General features: G+C 30.6%; 1 protein-coding gene across 1 annotated transcript; it reads left to right on the forward strand.

Annotated features, from left to right (window-relative positions):
• Nucleotides 1-12,538: 12,538 nt before the first annotated feature.
• LOC110622121 (rho GDP-dissociation inhibitor 1) lies at nucleotides 12,539-15,241 on the forward strand. Its single transcript, XM_021766527.2, has 5 exons — nucleotides 12,539-13,268; nucleotides 13,389-13,455; nucleotides 14,136-14,354; nucleotides 14,445-14,569; nucleotides 14,820-15,241. The coding sequence occupies exons 1-5, from the start codon at nucleotides 13,077-13,079 to the stop codon at nucleotides 14,895-14,897; spliced, it is 681 nt and encodes a 226-aa protein (XP_021622219.1). The 5' UTR covers nucleotides 12,539-13,076; the 3' UTR covers nucleotides 14,898-15,241.
• The last annotated feature ends 11,364 nt before the right edge of the window (nucleotides 15,242-26,605 follow it).

Consider the following 26,605-nt stretch of genomic DNA (forward strand, 5'->3'; position numbering starts at 1 on the left):
TAAACATTCTCGAAGAGATGGTCGAAAATGAAATTGAAAACTTCGTACGTTAGCAGGCATTCTCTTTAACCCCACCTCGAGATGCGCTTCCATCATTCCTTCCTTCCGCTCCGTGCCGTTTCATGTCCGTTCACCTGTCCCCTCCTCTTTATTTTCTCATTCTTTTTTTTCTAAAAAATAATTTATTAATTTATTGTTGTACTTTTATTTAATATACTTTAAGAAAAATATAAAATCGTTTGTTTTAAAATTATTTTTTTCATTAATTATTTAAAAAATAAATAAAATTTATCACTTTTAATGGTATTAATTAAATCATTTATTTTATATAAAAATATTAATGACCATATTTTTATACATTGAATGTAATATTTTTTAATTGAAGAAATTATTTTAACTTAAATAAATATTTAGTAATAAATTTTATATAGGTGATAGTAAAGTAACCATAGTGACATGTCAAGTTTAAATTTCTATCAAAATTAATGGAAAAAATTATATCAACAATTTAATAAATAAAATCATTTTAAGAAAAAAATTTGATATTTTAATTTAAAATTAATTACTATCTGCAAATTGATTTTTTTTTTATCTTTAAAAATCGAATCGATTTGAATTTTAAAATCATAGTTTCCAAACCAACCGTGGCCGGTCCTATCTCCTAGACCGACTGTGAGTGAAGTGGAAAAAGGCTTGGCATTTTTTGAGGTTTAGGGCGGTGGAGTTGGCCCACATAAAGTGGAACCCACAGTCCCGTTGAGCCAATGGAAGCAGGCCAGGTATCAAGCAACATCACCGACCACGTGAGACGATGTTGTATCCATGTCATTATTATTGGACGTGATCGGTTGTTTTGGTTGGAGAAATGGAAGTGGGTCCCGGGGCTTATTAAATCATGGAAGAATGGAAAAGGATTTTGATTTAGGGGTGGACAATGAAAAGCGAGAAATATTGGACGGAATTGCAAAATATTCAGCCAACCCATGATTACAACACCATCACATAGTTTTCTTTATCTTCTCTTATTGTGTTACTCACCAACTCCCTCTGAATCTATCCATGTTAGAGTATTATGATCAAAATCTTTTTTTTTTAAATATTATTATGATAAATGGTCACGAATCTCAAAAAATTAATATTTTATATTTGATCAAAAAAATTTTAAAAAATATCTATTATTTTATTTTTTTAAGTAGGAAATTGAGATTGTAGACTCAAAGTTAAGTCTATTAAGCATTCCGAGATTTAGTCTGGTGGAAAGTGCATCATGATAGATCTGAGAGGTCCGAGATTCGACTTCCCCAACCCCTATTTCAAAAAAAAAAAGTTAAGTCTATTAAATAAGTAATATATTGTTAATCATTAATTAATTAAATCAAATTAGATTAAATTTTATTATTTTATTTACTTGTTAAAATTAAAACCCTAGAATAATATAATACATTAACTTTTTTTCTAACATCAGAATTAAATATTTAAACTATAAAATTTATATGTCATTTATATATATATATCTCAAGATGAGGGTAGATTCTAATTCAACGTTGATAAATGAATAAAATCACATGCAAACATCTTTACGTTACTATAAAAGAAAAATAAAAAATTAAAAAAATTGAAAGAAATTATACACACTAAAAAATAAAAAATTTAAAATAAAATTCTATATTTTACTTATAATAGCTTAAAAAATTTTGAAATTTAAATCCTATAAAAGAAAATTAAAAAATAAAAAAATTAAAAGAAATTATATACACAAAAAATAAAAAATTTAAAATAAAATTATGTATTTTATTTATAATATCTTAGAAAAAAATATTTGAAATTTAAATCCTTTGGCAATAACACAGATTCTGTCATGTAATTACTCCTTTGTGGATGTACACCAATTATCTCTCTCTAAGATTCTATTCTTAAAGACAGAGAGTGCTCTCTCCCTATTCTCAAGAAAAAATTCTTTTTGCTCTCGAGAAAAATCTCAATTTACTTTTGTTGTTGGGCTATTTTCACATGCTAACATATGTGTCGGTGATCTCTGTGTTCCTTGTGAAACAAAAGAATTTTATCAGAGGAATATGAAGATATTTTGATATTTGAGTTCTTGTATAATATACTATAATTTCGAATAGTTCTAAAGTATATGTATAATTCTTTAAAAATACGTAATTATGTATAGATTATATAATATAAGATAAACTTTGATTTATTATTTATTTTATTTTTATTTTTAAAAATTTATAAATTTTTTAATATTGATATTAGAACATATTCATTGTATACCATAGTCTTTTTTAAAAAAAATTATAAATACTTATTTTTTTTATCTAAACATATTTTAAAGGAAAATTTTGAATTGTTTACATCATACTTTATATTTGTTTTTCTTTAAATTTATTTTTTTTAAATGTAAAATTGATATAACTAGAAAACTTTTGAAATAAACTTATTTAACTATATATTTATTTTTCTTTAAATGTAAAATTGATATTATTAAAAAACTCTTAAAACAAACTTGTTTAACTATATATTACAAGATTTTTTTATTTTATATTGATTGTTTTCTTTATATTATATTGATTGAGATATAAATTATATCAAAATTAAGATTTATTTATTTATTTTATTTTAAAATATTTATAAATATGTTATTTTAATCGTAGTGGAGATAAGATGAATCCAAACTTTAAAATTTATTAGTTTTTGATAAAATAAAATCAAATAAAATCTTGAAACACTAAAATCTGATACTGAAAAGATTTGAAAAAAAATTAGAGCGCGCTGGCCATGTAGGCCCAGGCACGCGCTGGGTGGCTCGAACACAACCTTTTTTCTATTTTTTTAATTAAAAAAATTAAAAAATAATTCAATAATTTTCTAATCCAAAATTTATAATTTTTTTTACATGAGTGACATTTTAAAAAAACTTAAAATTAAATTGGACTTTTTTATATAATTACTTTTAATAAATTTTTAAAATTATTATTAAAAATGTTATTTTAATAATTTTTTTAAAAAAATGTCAATTTTTTTATTATTGGTGATGTGGCTATCAATTTTTTTTTTGTTTTGGACTATTATGTTTATTTATTTTTATATGTGTACAAAAATATGATATTAGCTTTTGATGCGATACAAGTTATTTGTGACTCGGTACTTTTATTGAGCAAAGAGTTTCGATAGATGAGATGATTAGATAGTTGATCATCACCAAAATGAATCTTATGGACATTTCAAATATGATAAATCGACTAGTGTAATTTATCATTGATGTGAACGATAAATTTTTTTTAGAAATATTTTTTTTTTGCAAGACAAATAAAGATGTGTTTTCTTTTAAATATCGTGTTGCCTAATTCCAATCTAAAATGAATTTTGGATTCAATTTGAGAGAATGTCAACAAGTTCTACTATCATTTTGTATTGGAATTCATTAGTGAATACTCCAAATACGTTGTAAATAAAATGGTGTGTCATTCGATAGGATTATCTTTATAGTTAAGCCAAAATTTCTAGAGTTGATTGTGAAATGAATTGACTAGATGTGATTTTATACATGTTTCTTGAACATTCCATATCTGTGTTTTAAGTCTATATTAAATGTCAATAATTTCTTTTCGGAATTATTATTATCCTTGTAGGTTGTTTATACTACTGTGATTAATTTTATAATGAACAATATTATCTTTCATCGTTTTATCATTTTAAATAACATGTTATTTTTTCATGAATCGTTAATTATTCATTATTTTTATATCATATGTTGATATATGGTATATGAGTTTATCTTTCTGGATATCAATCATAAAATATTTTCAAAACGGTTAAATTATAAGTATTTAAGACATGAATCTTAATATAATTAGTTATGATTAATTTTTATAATACATTAAGATATTAGACGATGATTGGGAACATAATGAATTTTCTACTCTAAAACCTAATGTAAAATAATTATTAATGTAATTCATTATTATTAAGATTAGTGTATGTATGAACTAAAACATTAACTCATGTGCATAAATATCTCTAATTTAAATTAAGAATAATATTTGCTTCCAAATCTGTTTATATTATCTTAATAAATGAGAGAAGTTAAATGAGAATAACTATAAAATCTAAAGAAAATCTAGTATGTATTCAATGAATTATTAGGAGTTTTAGAATCTCTTAACCTAGTTATGAAAATACTAGAATAGGACAAGACGAACTAGTATAAGCTGGACCATGAGGAATATAATGTTTGGAAGAAGTGAATTCAATAGTTCATGTCACTTTAGTGAGCAATATGCAAGATATTGTTATGCTTGAGTTTACAAAAAATATTATTTAACAACAGACATATAGTCTACACTTTGAAAATGAGGTTTGATGGAATTTCACTTATCAATCTTATAGGTTACACTATATAATCATATACTTATAAGAAGAATTCTCATGATGATATAATAATATGTCTTAAGATAATGAGTAGTATAGTGAATGAGATAAAAGATGCTTGTCATATTTTAATTGATAAACAGAATGTTTAAGCGATCATATGCTCTTTGCTCAAATACCTAGGATTATATGAAAAATACTATTTATCCACAACGTCCATATTAAGTATATAAAGATGTTATATGCTTTTTAGAGTTAGAGTAGAAACATCTGCGTTTAAATCTATTAAGTACAAAAGTGTATAACTAGCTCTAATTCCCAAAAAAGAAAGGGAAAGTAGTGAAAATATCAAGGTGGTAAATAATATGGGATAGAAAAAGTTAAGTCAACAAGAAACAACAATAAAAGGAAGGGCAAAGGTTCTTTCGAATAACTGTATAGAACAAGATCAGAATACCTTCATGAAATTTTGATAACTTTTTCTATTATAATAATAATAATAATAATAAGTAAAATCTGGTCCACCAAGTGTGGTCTTAAATAACCACCTATAAAATGGCATTCCCAACTAGAGAATAGGACTATTTCTATGTCATTCTAGTTCAGGAGGTAATTTTAGCCCCTCTTTCTGATTTTCAACATTATTTTATCAAATTCCTTTGCCATTTTAAGGATTTAATCTTTGTTTTAGAGATTCAAGATTTTACAAGTATTGGAGCCCGTTAACGAATCTTCCTCTCCCTCCTCCTTTCAAATCTTCCATTAGTGCTGCTCCATCAAGAGGTAAGTTTGGGTTTTTTTGAAACCTTATTGTTTTTAAGTTACAAAGTGAGATTTCATATTGTTTTGGGTAGTTATTTTTGGATTTGTATGTAAAGTCGAGGTTTTCATCTTTTACGTTTAGTCTTTGAATGTTAAGAGTGTGAGGTCAATTGTATGTTGTTGATTCTGGGGTTTTCTAACTGTTTAAGGGCTCCTGAGTTGATATGAATGGTTCTTGGCTATTGCATGTGGCTTTGGTTATGGTTTGGATGCTAAAGAGAAGTGGCAGAATCGAGTTTTTCTTGCAGAAGAACCCATGTTCGACCGCTGAACTTGCTTGCATAACCTACTTCCTAAAATTGAGACTTTTAGATATGTAAGGAGATTTTAGACCACTGAACATCCATCGAAAACCTTATTCAACTGTTTACAGACTTTTTTCTATGTGTTTTCTAGTATGCTTTTAGAAATTTCTTAAGGTAATTTTAAGAATTATAAAAGTTATGTTTGATCTCTCATTTAAATCCATCTGTATAAAATTAGAGTTGGGAGACTGGAGAGACCAGCAATGAGGTAATTGCTTTAGGGCAAAGCTTGTATCTACAAGAGATTAGTAAAATTAAACTAAACTCGTATTTTAATAAAATCAAATATTTTAAGCATGTTCATACATTATGAATGCCATGTATATTTAAATAAGTTATCTGTATTAGATTCACAAATAAGATGTATTGTATATTTTATTGATATTGTGGATGGATAATAGATAACTCACTAGCCCTTCCAATATAATATAATATGTTACTTATGACGGATATGGAACTTCAAGTCGAAACTCATTCTATGTCCCTGACAATATATAAGAGAAAGACCAAGATACCCATTGTAACTAAGCACTATTTAATTTTATGAAGGGTTACTGATTACAAGTCCATTTTATTATAATTTGTCTGTGTCATGATGTATACATGCTGGCATATGTTTTATTAAACTGTTTTATGTCATATTTTTACTTACTAGACTTTAATAGTTTATCGTTTCTCTTAATTTTAGGTTTGTAATATCAGAGTTAGCATAGGAGTTCAACAACTTTCTTTGATATAATTTTTTGTGTAATAATTTAGTTGTAAACAGGTAGGGGTGAGCATTATTTGGTTCAAATCAAAAAAATCGACCGAACCGAATTAATTTGAAATTTTGATTTGATTTTTTATTTATTTCGGTTCGGTTTGATTTTTAATTTCAAAAATTTCGATTATTTCGGTTTGGTACGGTTTTGATAAAAAAAATCAAAAAAACTGAACCGAACCGATTAGTGATAATAATATGTTATTTTCAATAATATAGAAAAATTAGATCATATTAAGATTAAAATATTTTAATTGAATTTTAAAATATTAAAATTAAAGTATAAAAAATAAAAAATTTATTAATAATTAAAACCGATCAAACCGAACTGAATTTAATTGAATCAGACCAGTTCAGTTCGATTTGATTTTTGACTAAAATTGATTTGGTTCGATTTTTATAAATACTAAAATTTTAATTTTTGGTTTATTCAGTTCGGTTCGATTTTGAACCGAACCGACTGAATATTCACCCCTATAAACAGCTAATGTAATAATGATTTAATATCGTGTTTTGTCCGATTTTCTTTTATGATCCACTTGTCTAACGATTTTAGTATGTAAAAAGTTTAAATTTCATATTATTTTTTAGTTAAACTACGTTATACAATGATGATTATAGTAAAATGTTATGTGAAAGCTCTAATATAGGTTTATATTTACAGTTATATATATAATTTATATTATGGTAATGATTTATATTTTAATATCATGTTGAAATTATATCAAATATGACGAGATGATATATGTGATCCATATGTATTTCGATCTGAATCTTAATTCATATTCCATCGATTTAAACTCTAACATATAGTCTCATTTTCGAATCATTACAATTGTAGCTTGCATGCGGCAGAACTTGACCTCAAAAGGCGTGATTGGGGACGCCAAAGAATTCACTATTTTCAACTTCGTCGGCGGCATTTTCTATCTATGAGAGTTTCCTCCTCTTGGATGCTAGTTGTATTGCTTTGATTTAGATCTTTTTTTTTTTTTTTTTTTTTTCTGTTTTTATTCTGGGTGTTGCTTACAGTAACTTCTGCTCTGGGCGCTAGTATGATAATACAACAAATATGACCATTGTTGAAGGAGATAGAGTCATCGTTGACATGTTTTAAGGGTGATCGGAGATTTGGAGAAAGGATGGTTTTGGAAATTGGTTTTGCCAGCAGCTTGGACTTGGGTTTAGATGGTTGTTCTAGGCCTTGTTCTGTAATTGGTTTTCTTTTTCTTGGATGCAATATGTTATGTGATGGGAGATATATTAAATTAAGGAAAGTTTATGTTTTAAATATAAATATATTTTTAATATAAAACTAATATAATAAATCTATATTAAATTATAGTAATATTATTATTAATTAAAAATAATACTTTATTTTATTATTTATAAAAAGGGACAATTATCTTTGTATTTTAAAATGTTAACATTTTTTATATTTTTGAAAAGACCATTATTATTTATTAATTTAATGATTTTCATAAAATGATTATTTTACATAAATATATAGCATTACTTGTAAATTTATAAAAAAATATTATATTTTTTAACTTTTAAATATTATATTTATATATTCTTTAAATTTATTACCATATTCCCAATATCATATATTTTTTATAATATTGATCACAAAAAATCAATTCATTTTATGAAAAATTTAAACAAAAATATAAAATTTTCATAAAATATTTTCAATTTATGTGAGAAAGTAATTGTTATTTTATTTTGAATAAAGTAACCATAGAAGTCACCATCACATAAATCTACTAAGCTGAAACAAAATCTCTGTAGAGACTAAACAATTACTCATCAAAGAAACCAAATTAAAATTTTAATTTAAAAAAATAAAAAATTTGAGATTTATTTCAAAAAAAAACTAGCAAAAATAAAAAAAAATTGGGAGAGCTACAAAAAAAATTTATATAAATTTTACTATAATCAATAATTAATATGAAATTATGGTTTGTATGAAATAAACGTATATCATGATAGATTCATATAAACTTTGGTGCATTCTTAAATTGTTTTTATCTAAATTACCTAAAAAATTTCAATTTAAGCTAAAATTTTTTGATTTAGCTCAAAAATCAAGAAATTCAATTGTTTTTATTTTTGTGCTAAATTTTTTATTTTTATTTAGTCTCTAAGTTAGAAGTCTCAGTTAATTGATTTTTAGAGGGAAAAAAATTGAATATTTTTAATAAATACATGGATAAAATTAAGCTTCAAACAAATATATGCATATATAACATTTTCAAATTTAGATTAATATTGAAATATCATTAAGCTTAGCTCATCCTCTAAAAAAGTAGGTTGATAATGTTTTGGTTTTAATTTCTATTTTGTAGCGAAAGAAATTAATAAATCAAGAATTGTTGAATGAACGGTTATATTATTTAATTTTTTAAAACCATATTTGATAGTATTTAAAGTTTATATATAGCATACTATATTTACACTATATTAAAGAGGAAAAATTTAAATTCAAGACACTTAATTTTACCACCAAACTATGGAAAACTACGAAATCATTATTGTCATATAATTTAGTTGAGTAAGTGAGTTAGATAATAGATGATAAATATTAATTTGATCTTTTGAGAGAAAAGTAAAAAAATCGAGAGAAAAAAAAAGAGAAATAAATCAAAAAAAAGAAATTTCCTCTTGTGTAGGGTTTGGTTCTTGCTGTTTTATTTTTAATCATCTTGATTTTTGTTTGTGTTACTTTAATTTTGGTGGTATTTTTTCTGTTCTTCACCTTAGGGCAAGGGGATGAGGGTATTTTTTTTGAAGTTATCGTCTGTCTCGTAAATGGACGGATTAACCCTTGTTTTTACTTTGGTTTGTTATCCGTTTCTCTAGTTTTCGGTGCTCACGTTGATAAAAAAGATATTGATGAAGGGACTGGTGTTTCGAGAGTTTTGATTTTGACTTTCGGTAGAGAGGATAGCTCGATGCATGATGTCGTATTTTGAGATTGTACCAATATATTCAATAGCTACCGCTCTCGTCAACCTTCTTTTGCTGAGTTCCATGGTGTCTCCTTTCTCAGATATGTTTTTATCGGTGGACTACACCTGCCAACGGCCTTTTTTCTCTGTTTCCTTATTTTGCATGGTGATTTCTTTGTTCTTTTAGTTTTTTTTATTGGTGCCTTTATTCTTTAGAATTATTGTTTTGATTTGATTATCCATTGCACTTAGTTTCGATTACTATCGAAGTCATGGACTCCAACAATGTGATGATTTGGGGTGACGTGTGATGGTTTTTTTTTTTTTGTGTCAATTCAGTTTATCCTATTTAATTGTGGTTTAATTTGTTTGGTCACGTTTTAGTTAAATTTCTATTAACTTGTTTAATTTCTTTTTTAGATTTTAGATTGATTTCAATTTTTATTTTTCTTTTTATGTAATTCTCTTTATAATTATATCTCATTTAGTTATTCATCAATAAAATTAAATAAATATATTGTAAACTTATTTTTCAATTCTTACAATTGAGTGTTAATTATAACTTTGAACATATTAAATTATTGTAATATGTATATGAAAGAGTTAAGTCTCATAAAAAACAAAATTTAGATTTTGAGAATTTAAGTTTATGTATAAATAATTTTATATTAAAAATTTAATTGAATTAATTTTTTTATTTAAAACGAAAAAATTTTTTTTTTCTAATTTAAAAATAAAATTCTAGAAATTTTATACAATTTTATAAAAATTTATTAAAATTTTTTTTATAAAATAAATTATATCAAATAAAAGTTACTGTTGAGTTAAACTCAGCTTTTAGCATTTTCCTATTGTGTCCCTAAACCCACAAACTTTACTATTTATACAACTTGCACTTAAAAAAAAAGTTATTTTATTAATTATTTTTTTATAATTTAATAAGAAAAATTTATCGTTACATTTTACTTTCTTTCGTTGTCCTATTTAGTATTTTTATTATAAAATTTTGGAGATTAAAGATAAAAATCAATTTTCAAACTTTATGAATAATTTTTTTTCTTTTTTTAACTGTAAATTTTTCAATACCAAGTTTAATGTTTCTTTTTATTCTTTTATTAAAATTTGAACTTACAATTTATAGATTTTAATTAGCTGTTTAATTATTTTTTTATTTTCTAAAAGTATAAAAAAGTAAAAATATTGGGTTAGCGTCTTTACATTTATTTATCATGAAATTTATCACCTAATAAAAACAGTAAAAACGTTATGAAAATATAAAAATATTTTAATAAATTTTTAAAAATACAGTACGACGATAATATTAAAAAATTAAATAGTAAATTTCTCTATTAAAATATAATTTTTAATTAATTTTTTAATTATATTTATTTATTTTAAATATATTAAATTTTATTAAATATTATAAATATTTTAAAAAAATAAAAATAAAATAAAATTATAATAATCAATTTATATATTTTATAATAAAAAAATAATTTTAAAATAATTAAAAAAATAAAAATTATACAATGAAGTGACTATAATTTTAAAAAAGTTAACATTTAAAAAAAAAAACTTTTTGCATATTTTAGTGATTTAATGCAATTCCTTAAATTATTGAAATGATCTAGAATTTCGTGGATACAATTTTATCCATTAAATTTGTGAAAAATGTGCTCCATTCCAGCTAACATGACATGCGTTCAATTTTTTTTTTCTTTTATTTTAAAAACTATTTAGTTTAACCATAAAATATAATGTTAATAAAAAAATTATAATTAATAGATAATAATTAATTCTAACTTATATAATTTAATAAGTTATATCTAATTATTATTAATATGTAAAATAATTAATAAAATTATATATATTAATAAAAATCATTTTATCAATTACAACCAAAACCTTAAATTAGAATAAATAAATTATAATTTAGTCTCTATTTTTGAAAACTACTTACTGATCCTTCACAGTTTACAAAGTCATCCTTGATGTAATAAAATTAAGGGAAAATTACTTCTTAGTCCCTGAGGTTTAACGTAATTAACACTTCTGTCCCTCTATTTTGGCGACCCAACACTTAAGTCCTTCACTTTCTCTTCCGTCCAAATTCGTAGTCCTTCCGTCCATTTAAACCGTTTGGTCAAAGAGTCAAAAGTGAGAGGTGATAATTTTTTCCAGAAATACCCTTCTCTTAATGTGAAATTCCTTTTTTTTTTTTTTTGTCTTTCATGCTTTCTCTCTCCAGAAATACCCTTCTCTTAATGTGAAATTCCTTTTTTTTTTTTTTTTGTCTTTCATGCTTTCTCTCTCCAGTTGAAGAAGAAGAAGAAGTTGCAGAAAAAGGGTAGGAAGAAGAAGAAGAAGAAGAAGAAGAAGAAGTTGCAGAAAAGGGTAGGAAGAAGAAGAAGAAGAAGAAGAAGAAGAAGAAGAAGAAGAAGAAGTTGCAGAAAAGGGTAGGAAGAAGAAGAAGAAGAAGAAGAAGAAGAAGAAGAAGAAGAAGAAGAAGAAGAAGAAGAAAAAGAAAGAAGAAGAAGAAGAAGAAGAAGGAGAAAGAAGAAGAAGTTGCAGAAAAAGGTAGGAAGAAGAAGGAGAAGAAGAAGGAGAAGAAGGAGAAGGGGTATTTGGGTTTGGGTTTAGTGAGGGTTAATTTTGTCAATTCACGTGTCCCAAACGGCTATTTTGGACGGAAGGACTGCGAATTTGGACAGAAGAGAAAGTGAGGGACTTAAGTGTTGGGTCGCCAAAATAGAGGGACAGAAGTGTTAATTACGTTAAACTTCAGGGACTAAAAAGTAATTTTCTCTAAAATTAAAATTTCATAGATTATGGATTAGAATTATTTAACAAAATACTAATATATTCAAATTCTAAAACAAACATATATATATATTTGAATTTTAAAATGGATATAAATCCAATTAAATTTTCATATTTTTTATTTAAAAATCAAATAAAATCGATATAGTTTATTTTGAATTTATTTTTATTTTTTTATCGAAATAAATATACAAACATACATCCAAATATCAAAGAAAGAAAGAAAGGGAAAGAGTGGGAAAATTTGAAATCGGCACAGAAATGAGAAGAAAGGGACCACTACTTGATGCATGGGCAATTGCCCATCATTGATTGATATAAAGAAACAGGACCACCATCACCATTTCAATTCATTCTTCAATTTCTCTACCGATATCTGAGGAAAATTTCCGATATAATTAATTTAAAATTAAAATATTATTAATATATAAGTTATATTATGTTTTGAATAATATTTTATTTATTTTAAATAATGTATTAATTTTAGATTGAATTGATATATCCGGATTATGCTAGTCAAAGGTCTAGCACCCAATCTTAGGCTGTGATTGTGGTTCTTCATTCCACAATTGTGACCTTCACGTTCTATCCTTCTTATCAGATTTCGGATCACCACATGACCTTTTCTCAATTTCCAAAACTTCCCCATTTCTCATCTCTCGCTCTCTCTGACTCTCCATCAACAAAGATTTCAACTTCCTTCAACAACCCACCACTTAAAGCTTTCAGAAATTATAATCCCAGCTTCTCTTTTGTCTCTTCTTCTTTCGCTTGTTGGTCTTTTTTGTCTAATCTTGTAGACAAAGGAGATAATTTCTCAACTGCTTTGTGTCCTTCTGTTGTTTTAACACTCAGCAGCACAAGTCTTTTTCATTTCAAGACATTTTCCTTTACAATGGGTCTCTCTTGTTTAATCTTCTTTCTTTAGCTGCACAATTAGCAATCTCTTTTTCTGTGTGTAATCGTTACTTTGCTTTTGTGTTGATGATTTGATGTGTTTGGCTGTTGGAGTAGTGCCCAGTTGAACTAGTAATTAACATGGGGCTTGATGGAAACAAAAGTGAGGAAGCTGAGGAGAAAGCTGTGGATTTGGAAACAGAAACATCCCACCATAATGATGGTGAGGCTTCCATGGATGGTACTGAGCAGGAGGATGAAGATGATGAAGTAGGCAACAAGATTCAGCTTGGTCCTCAATGCACTCTCAAAGAACAGCTTGAGAAGGACAAGGTTTCTTTGTTTGTTTGTTTGTTTTCCTGCTGCATTCCACCTTTTCGATTTTATGCCATTTCTTCTTCTTTTCAGTTTTTTTGTGTAATCTTAATGTTTTGGTTTATTCTAAATGCTCAGGATGATGAGAGCCTTCGGAAATGGAAGGAACAGCTCATTGGGACTGTGGATTTTGAAGATATTGGAGGTATAAAACAGCTTTTTCTTTGTCTTTTTTGTTTTGCAAATCAATTTTTGTGATTGTATTGGAAATTTTTATGGTTTTACTGGAATTGGGTTTTTGAAGCTCTGCAAATTTACCCTCTAGTTGCTGTTTATTTTGATTCCCAATTGTTGATAATTTCTATTTATTATGGTTAAATTCTGTCAATTCTTGTGCAGTTATCAACTTCTATATATTGCCTATGCTTAATCATTTCACCTTGAGAAGGGCCCTATTATATCTTTTTGTGCCTACAACTCACTGAAATGGATTGGCAAGGCATGTTTGGGAATTCTCTGGTGATCAAGACCCCGCAAATACCTACTGACAAAAGAAAATCTGTTTGTACAGTTTTCTTTTTAATTGCTCAGATGCCAAATAGTATTGGCATGTTTACTGAAAAGGGGATTTAAAAAGTAACAATTGTAATTTTCTTTTGGCGCATTTATAAGCACTCAATTTTAGAAATAAGATTTTCATATTGCAGCAAATCTTTCAAGGAAAATGCAAAGAATACTCTGCTTTACTTGATTTTTGGCATGTAAAAAAAGAAGAATCAAGGTTTTGAGACATTTGAGCTGGAGAAACTGTCAATAAAGGGAAGATAATGTTTCTTCTCCATGTGCATTTTCTAAATTTGGTTTTCTCAATGATTGTATTGGCAGAAACTCTTGAACCAGAAGTGAAAATTCTTAGTCTGTCAATTATCTCCCCAGGCAGACCAGACATTGTGCTGTCTGTTCCTGAGGATGGAAATCCAAAGGGCTCCTGGTTTACTCTGAAAGAAGGTAGCCATTACAACTTGATGTTCTCCTTCCAAGTTAACAAAAACATTGTTTCTGGCCTCAAATACACCAACACTGTCTGGAAAACTGGTGTCAAGGGTAACTAACCTGTCTGAATTCTTGCTCATTCTGGAGCTTATGTTTCAAAATACTCGGGACACTTTATTCATAAAAGGGTTCTATTTTCAGTGGACAGCGCAAAAGAGATGCTTGGGACCTTCAGTCCTCAGCCAGAGCCTTACACTCATCTGATGCCAGAAGAGACAACCCCATCAGGGATGTTTGCCAGGGGAACATATTCTGCAAGATCAAAGGTCAGCTTCAACAACTAAACCCAAGAAATTTTCACTTTGGTTACTAAATTATAATTCACTCACCCTTTCAGATCAATCTAAATGCAGTAGTTTAGACTGAGTTGAGCAGAACGGTAGAGTGAAAATGAACTCCTTGTCATTTCTGAACTCACATTTGCCTGATCTCTAACATGTTTCCTGTCTGCTAGACAAATATTATCTGAAATCTATCCCCATTTGGGTATTACAACCTTTTATTTGATTTCCTCAGTTTCTTGATGATGATGACAAGTGCTACTTGGAGATCAACTACACCTTTGATATCCGAAAAGAGTGGGCTGCTACTTGAAGAACTCTGCAGCAAGCACATAACGTCTCTCGTATTTGGCCATTGTCTGCCTTTGTTAGTTTCAACCTATCCCTTTTTAGACTATGCTTAATTATTATTTATGGAGATGGAGAAGATTCAATTGGTAATGCTTTTAATAAACGGAGAGCTTAGCCTGTCTTTTCAAAAACCTTGTCTCATTTAACTAGATCTCAGCATGTCCATATCCTGAGCAGCAGGAAAATCATCTGGATTGTTCATCAGCAGGTGGGCTCCATTTCTTTAGTAGCTAGCAAATCAATGGTGTAATAGGACTTTTTTGAAAGATATTGAAAGTAAAGTAGATGTGGGTTTGATTTTGTTAATTACATTTTACTACCTCTTTCATTCAGTTCTTTTGGTGCTGTTATATGCTGAAGTTAACTCATAAGTTTTGTTGTTTTCTTTATACAATTGGCTTTCTTTGGAGCTCAAACTTCTGATGTCACAGTTCTGAATACAATTTCAGTATCACTGAGTTAAAACTCATTAATTGTTGTTTGTTTTGTGCTCTTCTTTACTTATTATATGCTTTATTTAACTCAAACTTCCTGTTTTTTCATTTTTAGAAACCATGAATTAAATTTCGATATGATTTTGATATGATTCTGAAATTAGTACGATTTCGATTCTGTTTCGATTCGATTTCGATTCGGTTTCGATTCTTATTTTGATTTTTTTTTAACTTTAATTTTAATTTCAATTTAAATATTACAAATAAAATTATAAAATTATTATGTTTATTTTAAAATAGTAAATAACTAATATTGACATAATAATAAAATTAATAATACTAATATTTAAACAATAATAATAATATCAATATTAATATATATTTTATATAATTATTATATTAATTTATATATAATTATTAATAATATATTTTTAATAGAAAAATACATATATAATTAATATATAAATATATATTATGATTCACTCGTATAATTAAAAATTATAAAGTGATTAATATATTTATAGTTAAAATAATAAATATAATTAAAAATTATAAAGTGATTAATACATTTATAGTTGAAATAATAAATATATATATATAACTTATTTAGATAGACTAAATTATGATTAACTAATTAAATTATTTAAATTATATTATTAGAAATTTTTAATAATTAATTAGATTATATAATTATTTTATATTATTTTAATAACTATTTAATAGTTAAGAGAGATATATTTAAATGATATGAATAATTTGCACTCCAAGACTTAGCCTGGTGGAAAGTGCATGCTGTAACCTTGAAAGGTCTAAGGTTCGACTCCCCCAAACCCCCTATTTCAAAAAAAAATGATATGAATAATTTAATTTATAAAAATAATTAGATAGTATTAAGTATAAAAATAATTAAAATAGAGAGTATACACACAAACTCAATTTTTTTTATTAAGTTTGAAATAACTCTTAAATAATTATTTTATTTATACTTTTATTTATTTATAATTTTTTATTATATATTATTTAACAATTTATAAAATTAAGATTTGAATTCATTAAATAGAATTCTATAATTTTAATAATATAAATTATAAAATCTTTTATAACTGAAATTATATAATATAATCATAATATTATTAAAATCATTTAAAAAAATATATATATAATATTAATTTTTTGATACGGTTCTGATTTAATTTTAGTATGATTTTTAAGAAGAAATCAAAATCAAAACTAAATAACTAAATAAATTCGGTACAACATGATTTGATACGATTTTATTTCTACAACATCAGTTCTTCAATTCGGTTCGAAACTCTTAAACTATGTACAACCCTATTTAAAAAAAATAAAATGATTACAACTCTTACACTATTTTCTTCATCATTGGATTATATTAAATCTAAAAGCTTACATTTCTCATTTTTGTAACACAAATATTTTAATTTCATGAATTTTTTTTTAAAAAATACATTATCTTCAAATATGAACCCATGGACCCTTCAATTTCATTGAGCCAATAAAAAAATAATTACCCAAAATAAAAAATGTGTTTGATATAGGATACAGGAGAGGAAGAAGAAGTCAAAATCCAGCAGAAGAAAAGGCATAGACGAAATGTGTAAAACATGGAAGAAAATCAGGTTGAAAGGCCAAATATTAGGTGATAGACAATGCCATGCTTCTCTCTCCTATTGTGCCTGTGCTTTTCATACACTGCATTCTGATGTTCATATACCATGACTTTCCATTTCAACTTTCCCTTCTCAATTAGCTAAATATATAATTTAAATCCAACTTTTATACAAATGTAATTATTTAAACATTAAACTTTATACATTATTAAATATTTAAATTTTATAAAATATAATTATTTAACTACTGAAAAATTTGCAGTCATAGATTTAGTATAATAATAAGTGTATCTGAGTAAATCTGATAGATTTCAGGTCCTACTCCCTATTTTTCAGTCATAGATTTAGTATAATAATAAGTATATCTGAGTAAATCTGATAGATTTTAAGTTCTACTCCCTAATTTTCATTTTTTAAAAAAAATTACTGAAAAATTTAATATTTATAACTTATGTTTAAGTATCAAAACTGGCTTAAACTCTTTTAAATAAGATCGATTTCAGTTCAATTCAAAAAATAAATTAAACCGAAATTAGACTAGATTAAATAGTTATAGGTATAAAAAGTTAATAATAAAAAAATCAAGAGATAAAATAGACTTTTTGGACAGAGGTCAGAGTTCAAATTACATATTTGGTTATTCACAATTTAGAAAGAATTCAACATGGAAACTTGAACAACCGGTGGCACGTGACTTTGACCTACCCTTTTCAGGTATTTGAATTAACATGTTAATAATTTATATTAATGTTTGCTCCAAATTAAATTTTTACAGAATAATGTCATTTACACTAATTTGGTGTTATAATTTATATTTATAACTTGTAATTTTATTTTTAATAAGTAAATTTTTATTATAGAAAAATAAATTAAATTTTAAAAAACATACGTGGGAAATTTTTCCCATCATACTATTTTGCTCATAAATTGTTGTCCTTTCATTTTGAATAAAACAAATAAAAGAATAGTCTAAATTCGGTATCATTGGGTTCTTCGCAAATATTATTTAGTGATAGTGTTTAGTATTTAAATTAAATTAAAATAATAAATTTTGATAATTGTCGAATTTTTACACCCGGCACAAAGGCGGGTTCTAAAGAAGGAGGTATGCCCACAGCACATCAGGTTTTTCTTAGGCAGACCGATCCAGTATCGCAAGTCCTGATTTAGACACACGAACAGGCCGGGCCTATCGTAAGTCCGGGTTCGACAGGAAGTAATCCAGTCCGATGACGTGACGTGAAGGAGAATAGCTGGCCCAGTCACTTCACAGCCCTGACTGCATGCTCGCTGGAGGAATTAAATGACCGCCTAGCGTGGAATGGGGCACTAACACCTCCATACATACGGAGCTGAGTGATAGGGATGGATGACACTGTAACAGAGAGGCAGTTATACATCACAAGCAGGGGGGGTCTCCTGACCAGGCCAAGCTAAGCTAAGCTAATTCAATCCAAGCTTACACAATTTTTGTAACCCTATTCTCTGGATCACAGAACATCAATTGGCGCCGTCTATGGGGACAAAGGAGATCTTTTCGTCACTGGAGTTTCCATTTTCATGACCCACTGAGATCCACATGGCTAATCACAGAGAAAATTATACTGGAGCCATCCCAAACGATTTGAGCTCTGCTCGGGAAAGATTGCAGTTCTTATTCTCTAACTCCGTGGCATCACAAGACGGGAAAAGACCCGAGAATCACCACATGCATTAAAAGCCACACAGCGAAAGTCGGACAAAGGAATATGCCGATATGAAAAAGAAGGGCAACGCCTGGGTGATTCACAAATCGTGGAAGAAAGGCGTCATAACTAAGTTGCATGGTCACTTCTTTAACCTAAAATATTCTCATTATTATGATTAGTTATAAAATTGAGATTGTAGGCGAAAGCCCTATGTGTATGAGATTGAACCTGGTAGCATGCTGAAGTAGCTTAAAGACGTGTTGTTGAGAAAAAAAACTGTAAAATGAGTCAAGCATGAGAGTTATTATTTAATGAATCCTTTAAATCACATAAAAAAATAGGGTTAGTCAAAATTAATATTATATTCACTTGTAATATACTCTATGCAAGCTTTTACTTTGCAGAAAAATGTTAGAAAGAGAGGAGGAAGCCCTCAGTGAAGTAGGTGACCAGTCTTGAAAAATGACTGCCGACACCACAAAACCGGCTGAGAGGAGGAAGCCCTCAGTGATGTAGGTGACCAATCTCGGAAAATGACCGCCGGCACCACAAAACCGGCTGAGAGGAGGAAGCCTTCAGTGAGGTAGGTGACCGATCTCGAAAAATGACTGTCGGCACCACAAAACTGGCTAAGAGGAAGAAGCCCCCAGTGAGGTAGGTGACCGGTCTCTGAAAATGACCACCGCCACCACAAAACTGGCTGAAAGGAAGAAGACCCCAGTAAGGTAGGTGACTGGTCTCAGAATATGACCGCCGACACTACAAAACCGGCTGAGAGAAAGAAGCCCTCAGTGAGGTAGGTATCCGGTCTCGGAAAATGACCGCCAGCACCACAAAACCGGCTGAGAGGAGGAAGCCCTCAGTGAGGTAGGTGACTAGTCTCAGAAAATGACCGTCGGCACTACAAAACCGGCTGGGAGGAGGAAGTCCTCAGTGAGGTAGGTGACTAGTCTCGAAAAATGATCGCCGCACCACAAAACCAGCTGAGAGGAGGAAGCTCTCAGTGAGGTAGGTGACCGGTCTCGAAAAATGACCGCCGGCACCACAAAACTGGCTGAGAGGAGGAAGCCCTCAGTGAGGTAGGTGACCGGTCTCGAAAAATGACTGCCGGCACCACAAAACCGGCTGAGAGGAAGAAGCGCTCAGTGAGGTAGGTGACCGATCTTAGAAAATGACCGCCGGCACCACAAAACCGACTGGGAGGAGGAAACCCTCAGTGAGGTAGGTGACTGGTCTCCGAAAATGACCACCGACACCACAAAACCGGCTGAAAGGAAGAAGACCCCAGTGAGGTAGGTGACTGGTCTCTAAACATAACTGTCGGCACCACAAAACCGGTTGGGGAGCAAACGCCAACATAGAAAAAAATCAATAAAGGCCACGAGCCTCCAAGAGGAAAGGCAAAGGCCTGGCTTCGACCTCACAAAAAAGAGCTCGGATAGGACAAAAACTACACGTAAGAACATAGTTTCAACCTCACATAAAAAGATTGGGATACTGGACCATAAATGAAAAGTTAAAATCTGACCCTCCGAAGGAGCTCGGGTCACAAGGTAAAGAGACTTTGATCTCACAACAGCCAAAAGCGCTAAAGCGCCATACTGACCGTAAGAGGGTGCTAGAACCAAAATAAAAAATCTGGATCCGACCTCTCTAAAGAGCTTGGATCACAGGATAATAAGACCTTGATCTCGCCAAACATCCAGCGTATAAAGAAATCAAACTAAGGCACCCCAACGCCCGTTTCATGTAGCCATGCGGTCTACTAAAAGCCAATTCAAGGCTCACGGAGCCAAAACGCCAAAGCGCTATGCCGATCTCAAGAAAATAAGCTCAGTACCAATAAAGCCAATAGGAAGGCAAAATTAAGGTGAAGCAAATCCTAAGCAAAAGGCGTACCAAGATAGAGAATCAAACGAAAGACCAGGGGCAATCATAAGAGGCACCGGCCTGGAAAATTGACCGTTGGCACTAAACCAGCTCGGTTAGCCTAGAAAAAGGTCTAAGCAGCAAAGAGCCCGCAAAACGCTTGAGAGCGGACAACCCAGAAAACACTCAGGGGCAAAAAACCCAACTAACCGAGACATACCCGAAAACCAAATGCTCAGATAAAGAATCAAGAAGATAGGAGCAACATAAAAGGCCGAATAAACCATTCTGAATGACCGGATTGGGCAGTAGAAAGCCCTGACTCATTAGGATACAAAAAAATCGAACCGTAGTATGGTCAAGTCCAAAACAGATAGTCTGACCTCTTCAATCCATGGTAGATCTCCCTAGAAGCTTGGAGGGGCCTTATGTCTGTACCGGCAAGGCTATAAACCTATAAAAGAAAAGTTAAAGCCGAATAAACAAGCAGTCAGACTGAAATATAGCCCGTATAAGGCTCGACAAGAAAGCAAAAAATTAAGTCCGACTTCACAAAAGAGCTCGGGGCACCAAAGTGCAAAAAGCGAAATCCCGAACTCTCGAGCTCGCAATACAGGCAACATCACAGGCTATAGGCATAAAAGCCTAAGCAAAAAACAAAGAACCACGCTCCCAGCTCAGATCAGCTCGCGACGAACAAACGCTTAACTAAACAAATTAAGTATGAAAAAATAGTCAAAAGCTGGGCTCCCCATCCGAGCGGGCCCACAGGCCATAAAGGTGTAAAAACAACCGAGCTCATAGATCAGACAAATCCCTGGCAGCTCAAGCAAGCCTATAGCTCAGAATATTGAATTTACAATTTTAGTTAAATATTACATCAAGTAAAGGAGAAACTCGAGGATAATGCCTCCAAGCTTGTAGCTTGGACAAACCCAAGAAACCATCTCATACGAAAAAACTCATATGCAAAGATGATCGCTCTGAGCATTACATATCCGAGCTCGCAACACCAAGGAGGTTGCGAGCAAATGACGAAAATGCTCTCATAAAAATAAGAAAAACTCACAAGTCAGAAGTTTAGCAAGACACCGAGCTCTTAGCCTGGGCCTGTTCGTTTAGCAAAGTCCCAGAAGAGACAGCCTGGTCCATTAATTAAGTAAAGATAATTAAGTTGGACTTTGCTAAGTAAGCATTCGGCTTGCGACTTTTATGATTAAGTTAAGTGAGAAGAAGAGTCTGGGTAAAATTGGGATTTTACATTTGAAAAGAGTAAAGGCAAGGAAATGGCGTTTTGACAGGAGCCGTTCTCGGGCCGCGCGATCATAATGGGTCCTAGGGATTTATCCCCTCATCACTCATGTAATAACTGCTGAGGAGGTAAAGGGGCATTTGATGACTGCCGAACTTTTTACACCTGGGGACAAGGCCAGACCCTAAAGAAGAAGGCATGCCCACAACACATCAGGCTTTCCTTAGGCAGACCGATCCAGTATCGCAAGTCCTGATCTAGACACACGAACAGGCTGGGCCTATTGTAAGCCCGGGTCCGACATGAAGTAATCCAGGCCGGTGACATGACGTGAAGGAGAATAGCTGGCCCAATCACTTCGCAGCCCTGACTGCATGCGCGCTGGAGGAATTAAATGGCCGCCTAGCGCGGAGTGGGGCACTGACAGCTCCGTACATATGGAGCTGAGTGACAGGGACGGATGATACTGTAGTAAAGAGACAATTATACATCACAAGCAGGGGTCTCCTGACCAGGCCAAGCTAAGCTAATTCAATCCAAGTTTACATAATGTTTGTAAACCCTATTTTCTGGATCTCATAACTTCAAATTTTATTATTTATTATTTAATAATTATAATTTATAGTAATGCTTAATGGTTGAATCGGTGAATTCCTAAGGTTTATAATTTATAGTAATATTTAATGGTTGAATCCGTGCCCACTGCATTATAATTATTCATTTTATATAAAAATAATTTAAATAATTTTTATAAAATTATATATATTTTTATTTTATTTTAAAAGCATGTTCAACTTAAAAATAATCAAAATTCTTTTAAAAAATTCAATTCAATTCAATTTTATAAATTTTTTAATTTTAAAAAAATTAAGAAAAAACTACTACTAAAGTCTTTATAATAAGAAAATTTACTAATTAATTTATCCATTTTAAAAAATAGATTAAAACGTTATTGATATTTTAAAAGGTCTATTAGTTGATCATTTTATTAATTTTATTATTAAATATTTTATTATTTATTTTTTATAATTTTAAAAAATTTATTAGTTTGTCCATTATATTTTTAAAAAATTTATTAATTAATTCTCCATATTAAAGGTATTTTAAAACTTTTTATAATATTTAACGATTAAAATTAATAAAATGACTAATTAACAAATTTTTTAAAATATTAAAAAATATTTTAATCTATTTTTTAAAATTGAAAGACCAATTAATGAATTTTTTCATAGAGACTAAATATTAATTTTTTAAAAAATTAAAAAGAGATTATAACGTGGTTTGGTAACTCAAAGGAACCTTAATCAAAAAGCAAGCACTAGCTTGTTAATTTGGTTGATAATGACAATTCATTAACATTAATGTTAATTAAAACAAGACTCAAGTGCATCATCCCCAACTGACCAAACCAAGCTTATGATTTGGTTAATTTGGTAGATGGCATAAAAAGAAAATCTTAACAAAAAAGCAAGCTCTAGCTTGTTAATTTTGCTTTTTTTTAATAAATTATTTAATATTTAAAATTATTAATTTAATGATAAGATAAATTCATTAAAAAAACTAATATTATTTCATATCAACTTCTTTATTTTATTTTATTTTATTTTAAAAGTAAAATTATTGATTATATTAATAAAATTTCATCAAATAAAGAGGGATATCATCCCAAATAGAGAGACGATTATACCTAATAGATTCTCTAGCCAAAATATGAGCAATTAGAATAGTATTACGACGAGTTCTAGAATCTAATAAGAATTTACAATCATTTAAAATCATACATCTGCATAAGATAATTTGGCAAATATACTCCTCAAATGCCTCTAAATCCCTACATAAGATAATTTGGCAAAACTGCTTCTCCTTCTTTCTCATCTCTCGAGCATAAATCATTAAAGTCTCTCGAACAAGCCACAGAAGAGAGTTTCTACGAGATAAAACTCGAGTAAAGTTTCAAAACTGACATCGTCGTTACGATTCCGGAAACCCATAATAACTAGTAAACCTCCATTGAACATTATCTTATGAAACAATCGAATCAATAAAATTTAAAAAAAAGCTAACCACAGAAACAGACATATGACTCTTTCACATTAACGAAAGGCCTTCTCTCAATTTTTGTTTATTGACTGAGAAGTAATTATCAAAATGTAAAAAATTATAAAAAAATTCCATATGTGTAATACCCGGCAGATTCAGACATCGGAATTTCTACCGTCCGGTGGAATTCGAGGATGTCAGAGGTTTCTAGAAGGGTAAGAGAAAGGTTTTCTAAAATATTTTCAAGTATTTTAAAGGTTTTGAATCAAACCGGATTGAGTTTTGAAGAGAAAGGGCAAAGGAGACATTTGCCAGGTTCGGCCCCCGAATGTTAAAGTTCGGCCGCCGAAAGTGCCCAATGTTCGGCCCCAAAAGGTTAAGTTCGGCCCCCGAAAGTTGCATGGTTTTGCATGCAGTTTCGACAGCCGAAGCTGAGGAAGTCGGCTAGTTGTGCATGCTCCTCAGTCCGTGATTTGGGCCAGGTGTTTGCCTCCAGATCAAGGCTAGAAGATAAGGCCACGTCTCCCATGACTCATCTGCAAGCTTTTATCAGCTTAGGCAGAAGGTTGGTCGTGATTTGAGTGAGTTGAATGTTTTTGAGAGAAAATAAGAGTTGTGAGGGTTTGAAGCTTTGGAGGAGGAGTTGCTGAGTTTGCTTGTTCCTCTTCTGATTTTAGGAGGTAAGGGACGTTTTTCAGTTTGTTTTAATGAGTTTTAATAGCTTTTGAAAGAGGTTATGGGGGTGTATGCATGAGTTGCATGTTTAGGTTAGTTTTGATGTGTTAATGGTGAAAGCATGATTATATGTTGTGTTAGTTGTTTTGTTGGAGTTTAAGTTGTTTTAAGCTCCTTTATGCTTGTTAAAGTGTTTATGCACGTTGTAGAGGGGTTAAATGCATGAATTGAGGGCTGAGCAGGTGATGGAGGGACTGGCAGGCGTCCTTGTGCACGAAACTGAGTTCTGGATGAACTCAGGTTCGGCCGCCGAAAGTCCAAGTTAGGCCGCCGAACATGCCTGACTTTCGTCTCTGGAGGAGACATTCGGCCGCCGAAGGTGCTGCCGAAGGTGCCCTGTCTAGCTTTCCTTTGCTTGTTTTGCATGCATGTTTTGAAGTGTTTTAGAGGGGTTTTGGGAAGTTGTCTAAGAGATGTTTATCTGTTGACTAGCGTATGTTTGGTACCTCATGTAAGTCCTCCATTGTAGGATTGGACCCGAGAAAACGAGGTATTTAGCAGTAGTAGCTGCTTCAGAGTTAGAGTTGGTCCAGAGCTAGTTAGCCCAGAGTTAGCCAAGCAGAGGCTACAGGTGAGTGGAACTAAACTACATATTTTATCTTGAGAAATGACACGCTCTTAACATGATCCATGCATCATAAAATGCCATGTTATATAGTAGGTTGTGTTGCATTAGAATTCACGAATATGCTGCATTGCATAAGATTGTATTTGTGTGGATGAATGTTGGATGATCCATAGCCCCTGATATCAGTGAGATACTATGAGATCAGATGAGATATGGCATGAGATAGCCATACCAGGTCGCCCCTGGATAGTCCAGGTCGCTCCTGGTACTATGAGATAGACAGTTTGACCTGACTCAGATAGAGAAGTCCAGGTGAGGCCTAATCGCCCCTGGCATAGTTGGCCTTGTGATAGAGCCAGGTAAGAGAAGTCCAGGTGAGGCCTAATCGCCCCTGGCAAGTTGGACATATTGTTATATGTATACAGTGATGGGCTATTGGTGACAAATTCATCCTTGAGGTGATATGTTTGTGATGTGATACATTTCATAAAAGCATGTAATGAATGAACTGTTTTTATTGTTCCTCCTCACTGGGCTCTAGAGCTCATCCCACTCCCTTAACCCCAGTTTTGCAGGTTCTGAGATAGCTATGGGAAGTCAAAGTCAGCAAGAGTACAGAGGAAAGTTATGCATGAATGTCTGGTTGTAATAGCATAGTGGACATGATGTAATTAAAAGATTAGTTGTAATGTAATGTATAGATATGTACTGTCATATACTGGATAGACTTATGCTTTCCCTAGTGTCAGTGCTACAGTGTGATGAATGATTAATCCCTTGTACAAGAATCCTGTTTTACGTTTCTTGATGAGAAATGTGTGAGTTAGGCTTAATGTATGGCTTTGATGTGATACCAGTGGATTGTGTTACAGATTAAAAGGGTTTCAATCCCTTGACCCACAGCAGATAGTAGTCCCTGGTATAGGCCCTGAGGGCCATTTCAGATTGACATATCTGAGTAGCAGCAGTTAAGCCTACAGAGTTTTACAGGATTGTTGAGTCGTTTTGTATCATGTATGGGATTTATCAGGTACACAGAGAGTATAGTTGGCTGACTACGGGTCCCGGCGGCCTTAAGCCGATCTGGATCCTAGTACCAGTGATGGTTCAGACCGTTACTAAGGGGTACCGGTTTCCGGGTCATTACAGATTGGTATCAGAGCATAGGGCCTCTAGAGTACGATGTGCTGAGTCAGTATACTCAGGGATCAGAGCTATCTCACATCGGAAAGAGGTTAAGATGTCAGACTTTTAGCTCTTCGAGTACGGTGTGTTGAGCAAAGATGCTCAAGGATCAGATTCTCACATCAGAAAGAGGTGTTGTCTTGTCTAGGAAAGAAAGCACAATAAGTAAACTCATGTCCACTAGGATAGGATGTGGAGTCCTGTTCTGCATGATGATGTGAAATGCCATGATAAGCTGCATGTGCATTATTGCTATGTTTGATATGTG

This window comes from Manihot esculenta, chromosome 13 (genome assembly GCF_001659605.2).
Source record: "Manihot esculenta cultivar AM560-2 chromosome 13, M.esculenta_v8, whole genome shotgun sequence".
In the NCBI taxonomy this organism is placed as follows: Eukaryota; Viridiplantae; Streptophyta; class Magnoliopsida; order Malpighiales; family Euphorbiaceae; genus Manihot; species Manihot esculenta.

Bases quoted from the DNA above. Each gene is read 5' to 3' on its own strand.
- LOC110622121 (XM_021766527.2), top strand. From the start codon at position 13,077: ATGGGGCTTGATGGAAACAAAAGTGAGGAAGCTGAGGAGAAAGCTGTG. The intron at 13,269-13,388 runs GTTTCTTTGTTT...CTAAATGCTCAG, and splicing joins AACAGCTTGAGAAGGACAAG to GATGATGAGAGCCTTCGGAA. The intron at 14,355-14,444 runs GTAACTAACCTG...TTCTATTTTCAG, and splicing joins CTGGAAAACTGGTGTCAAGG to TGGACAGCGCAAAAGAGATG.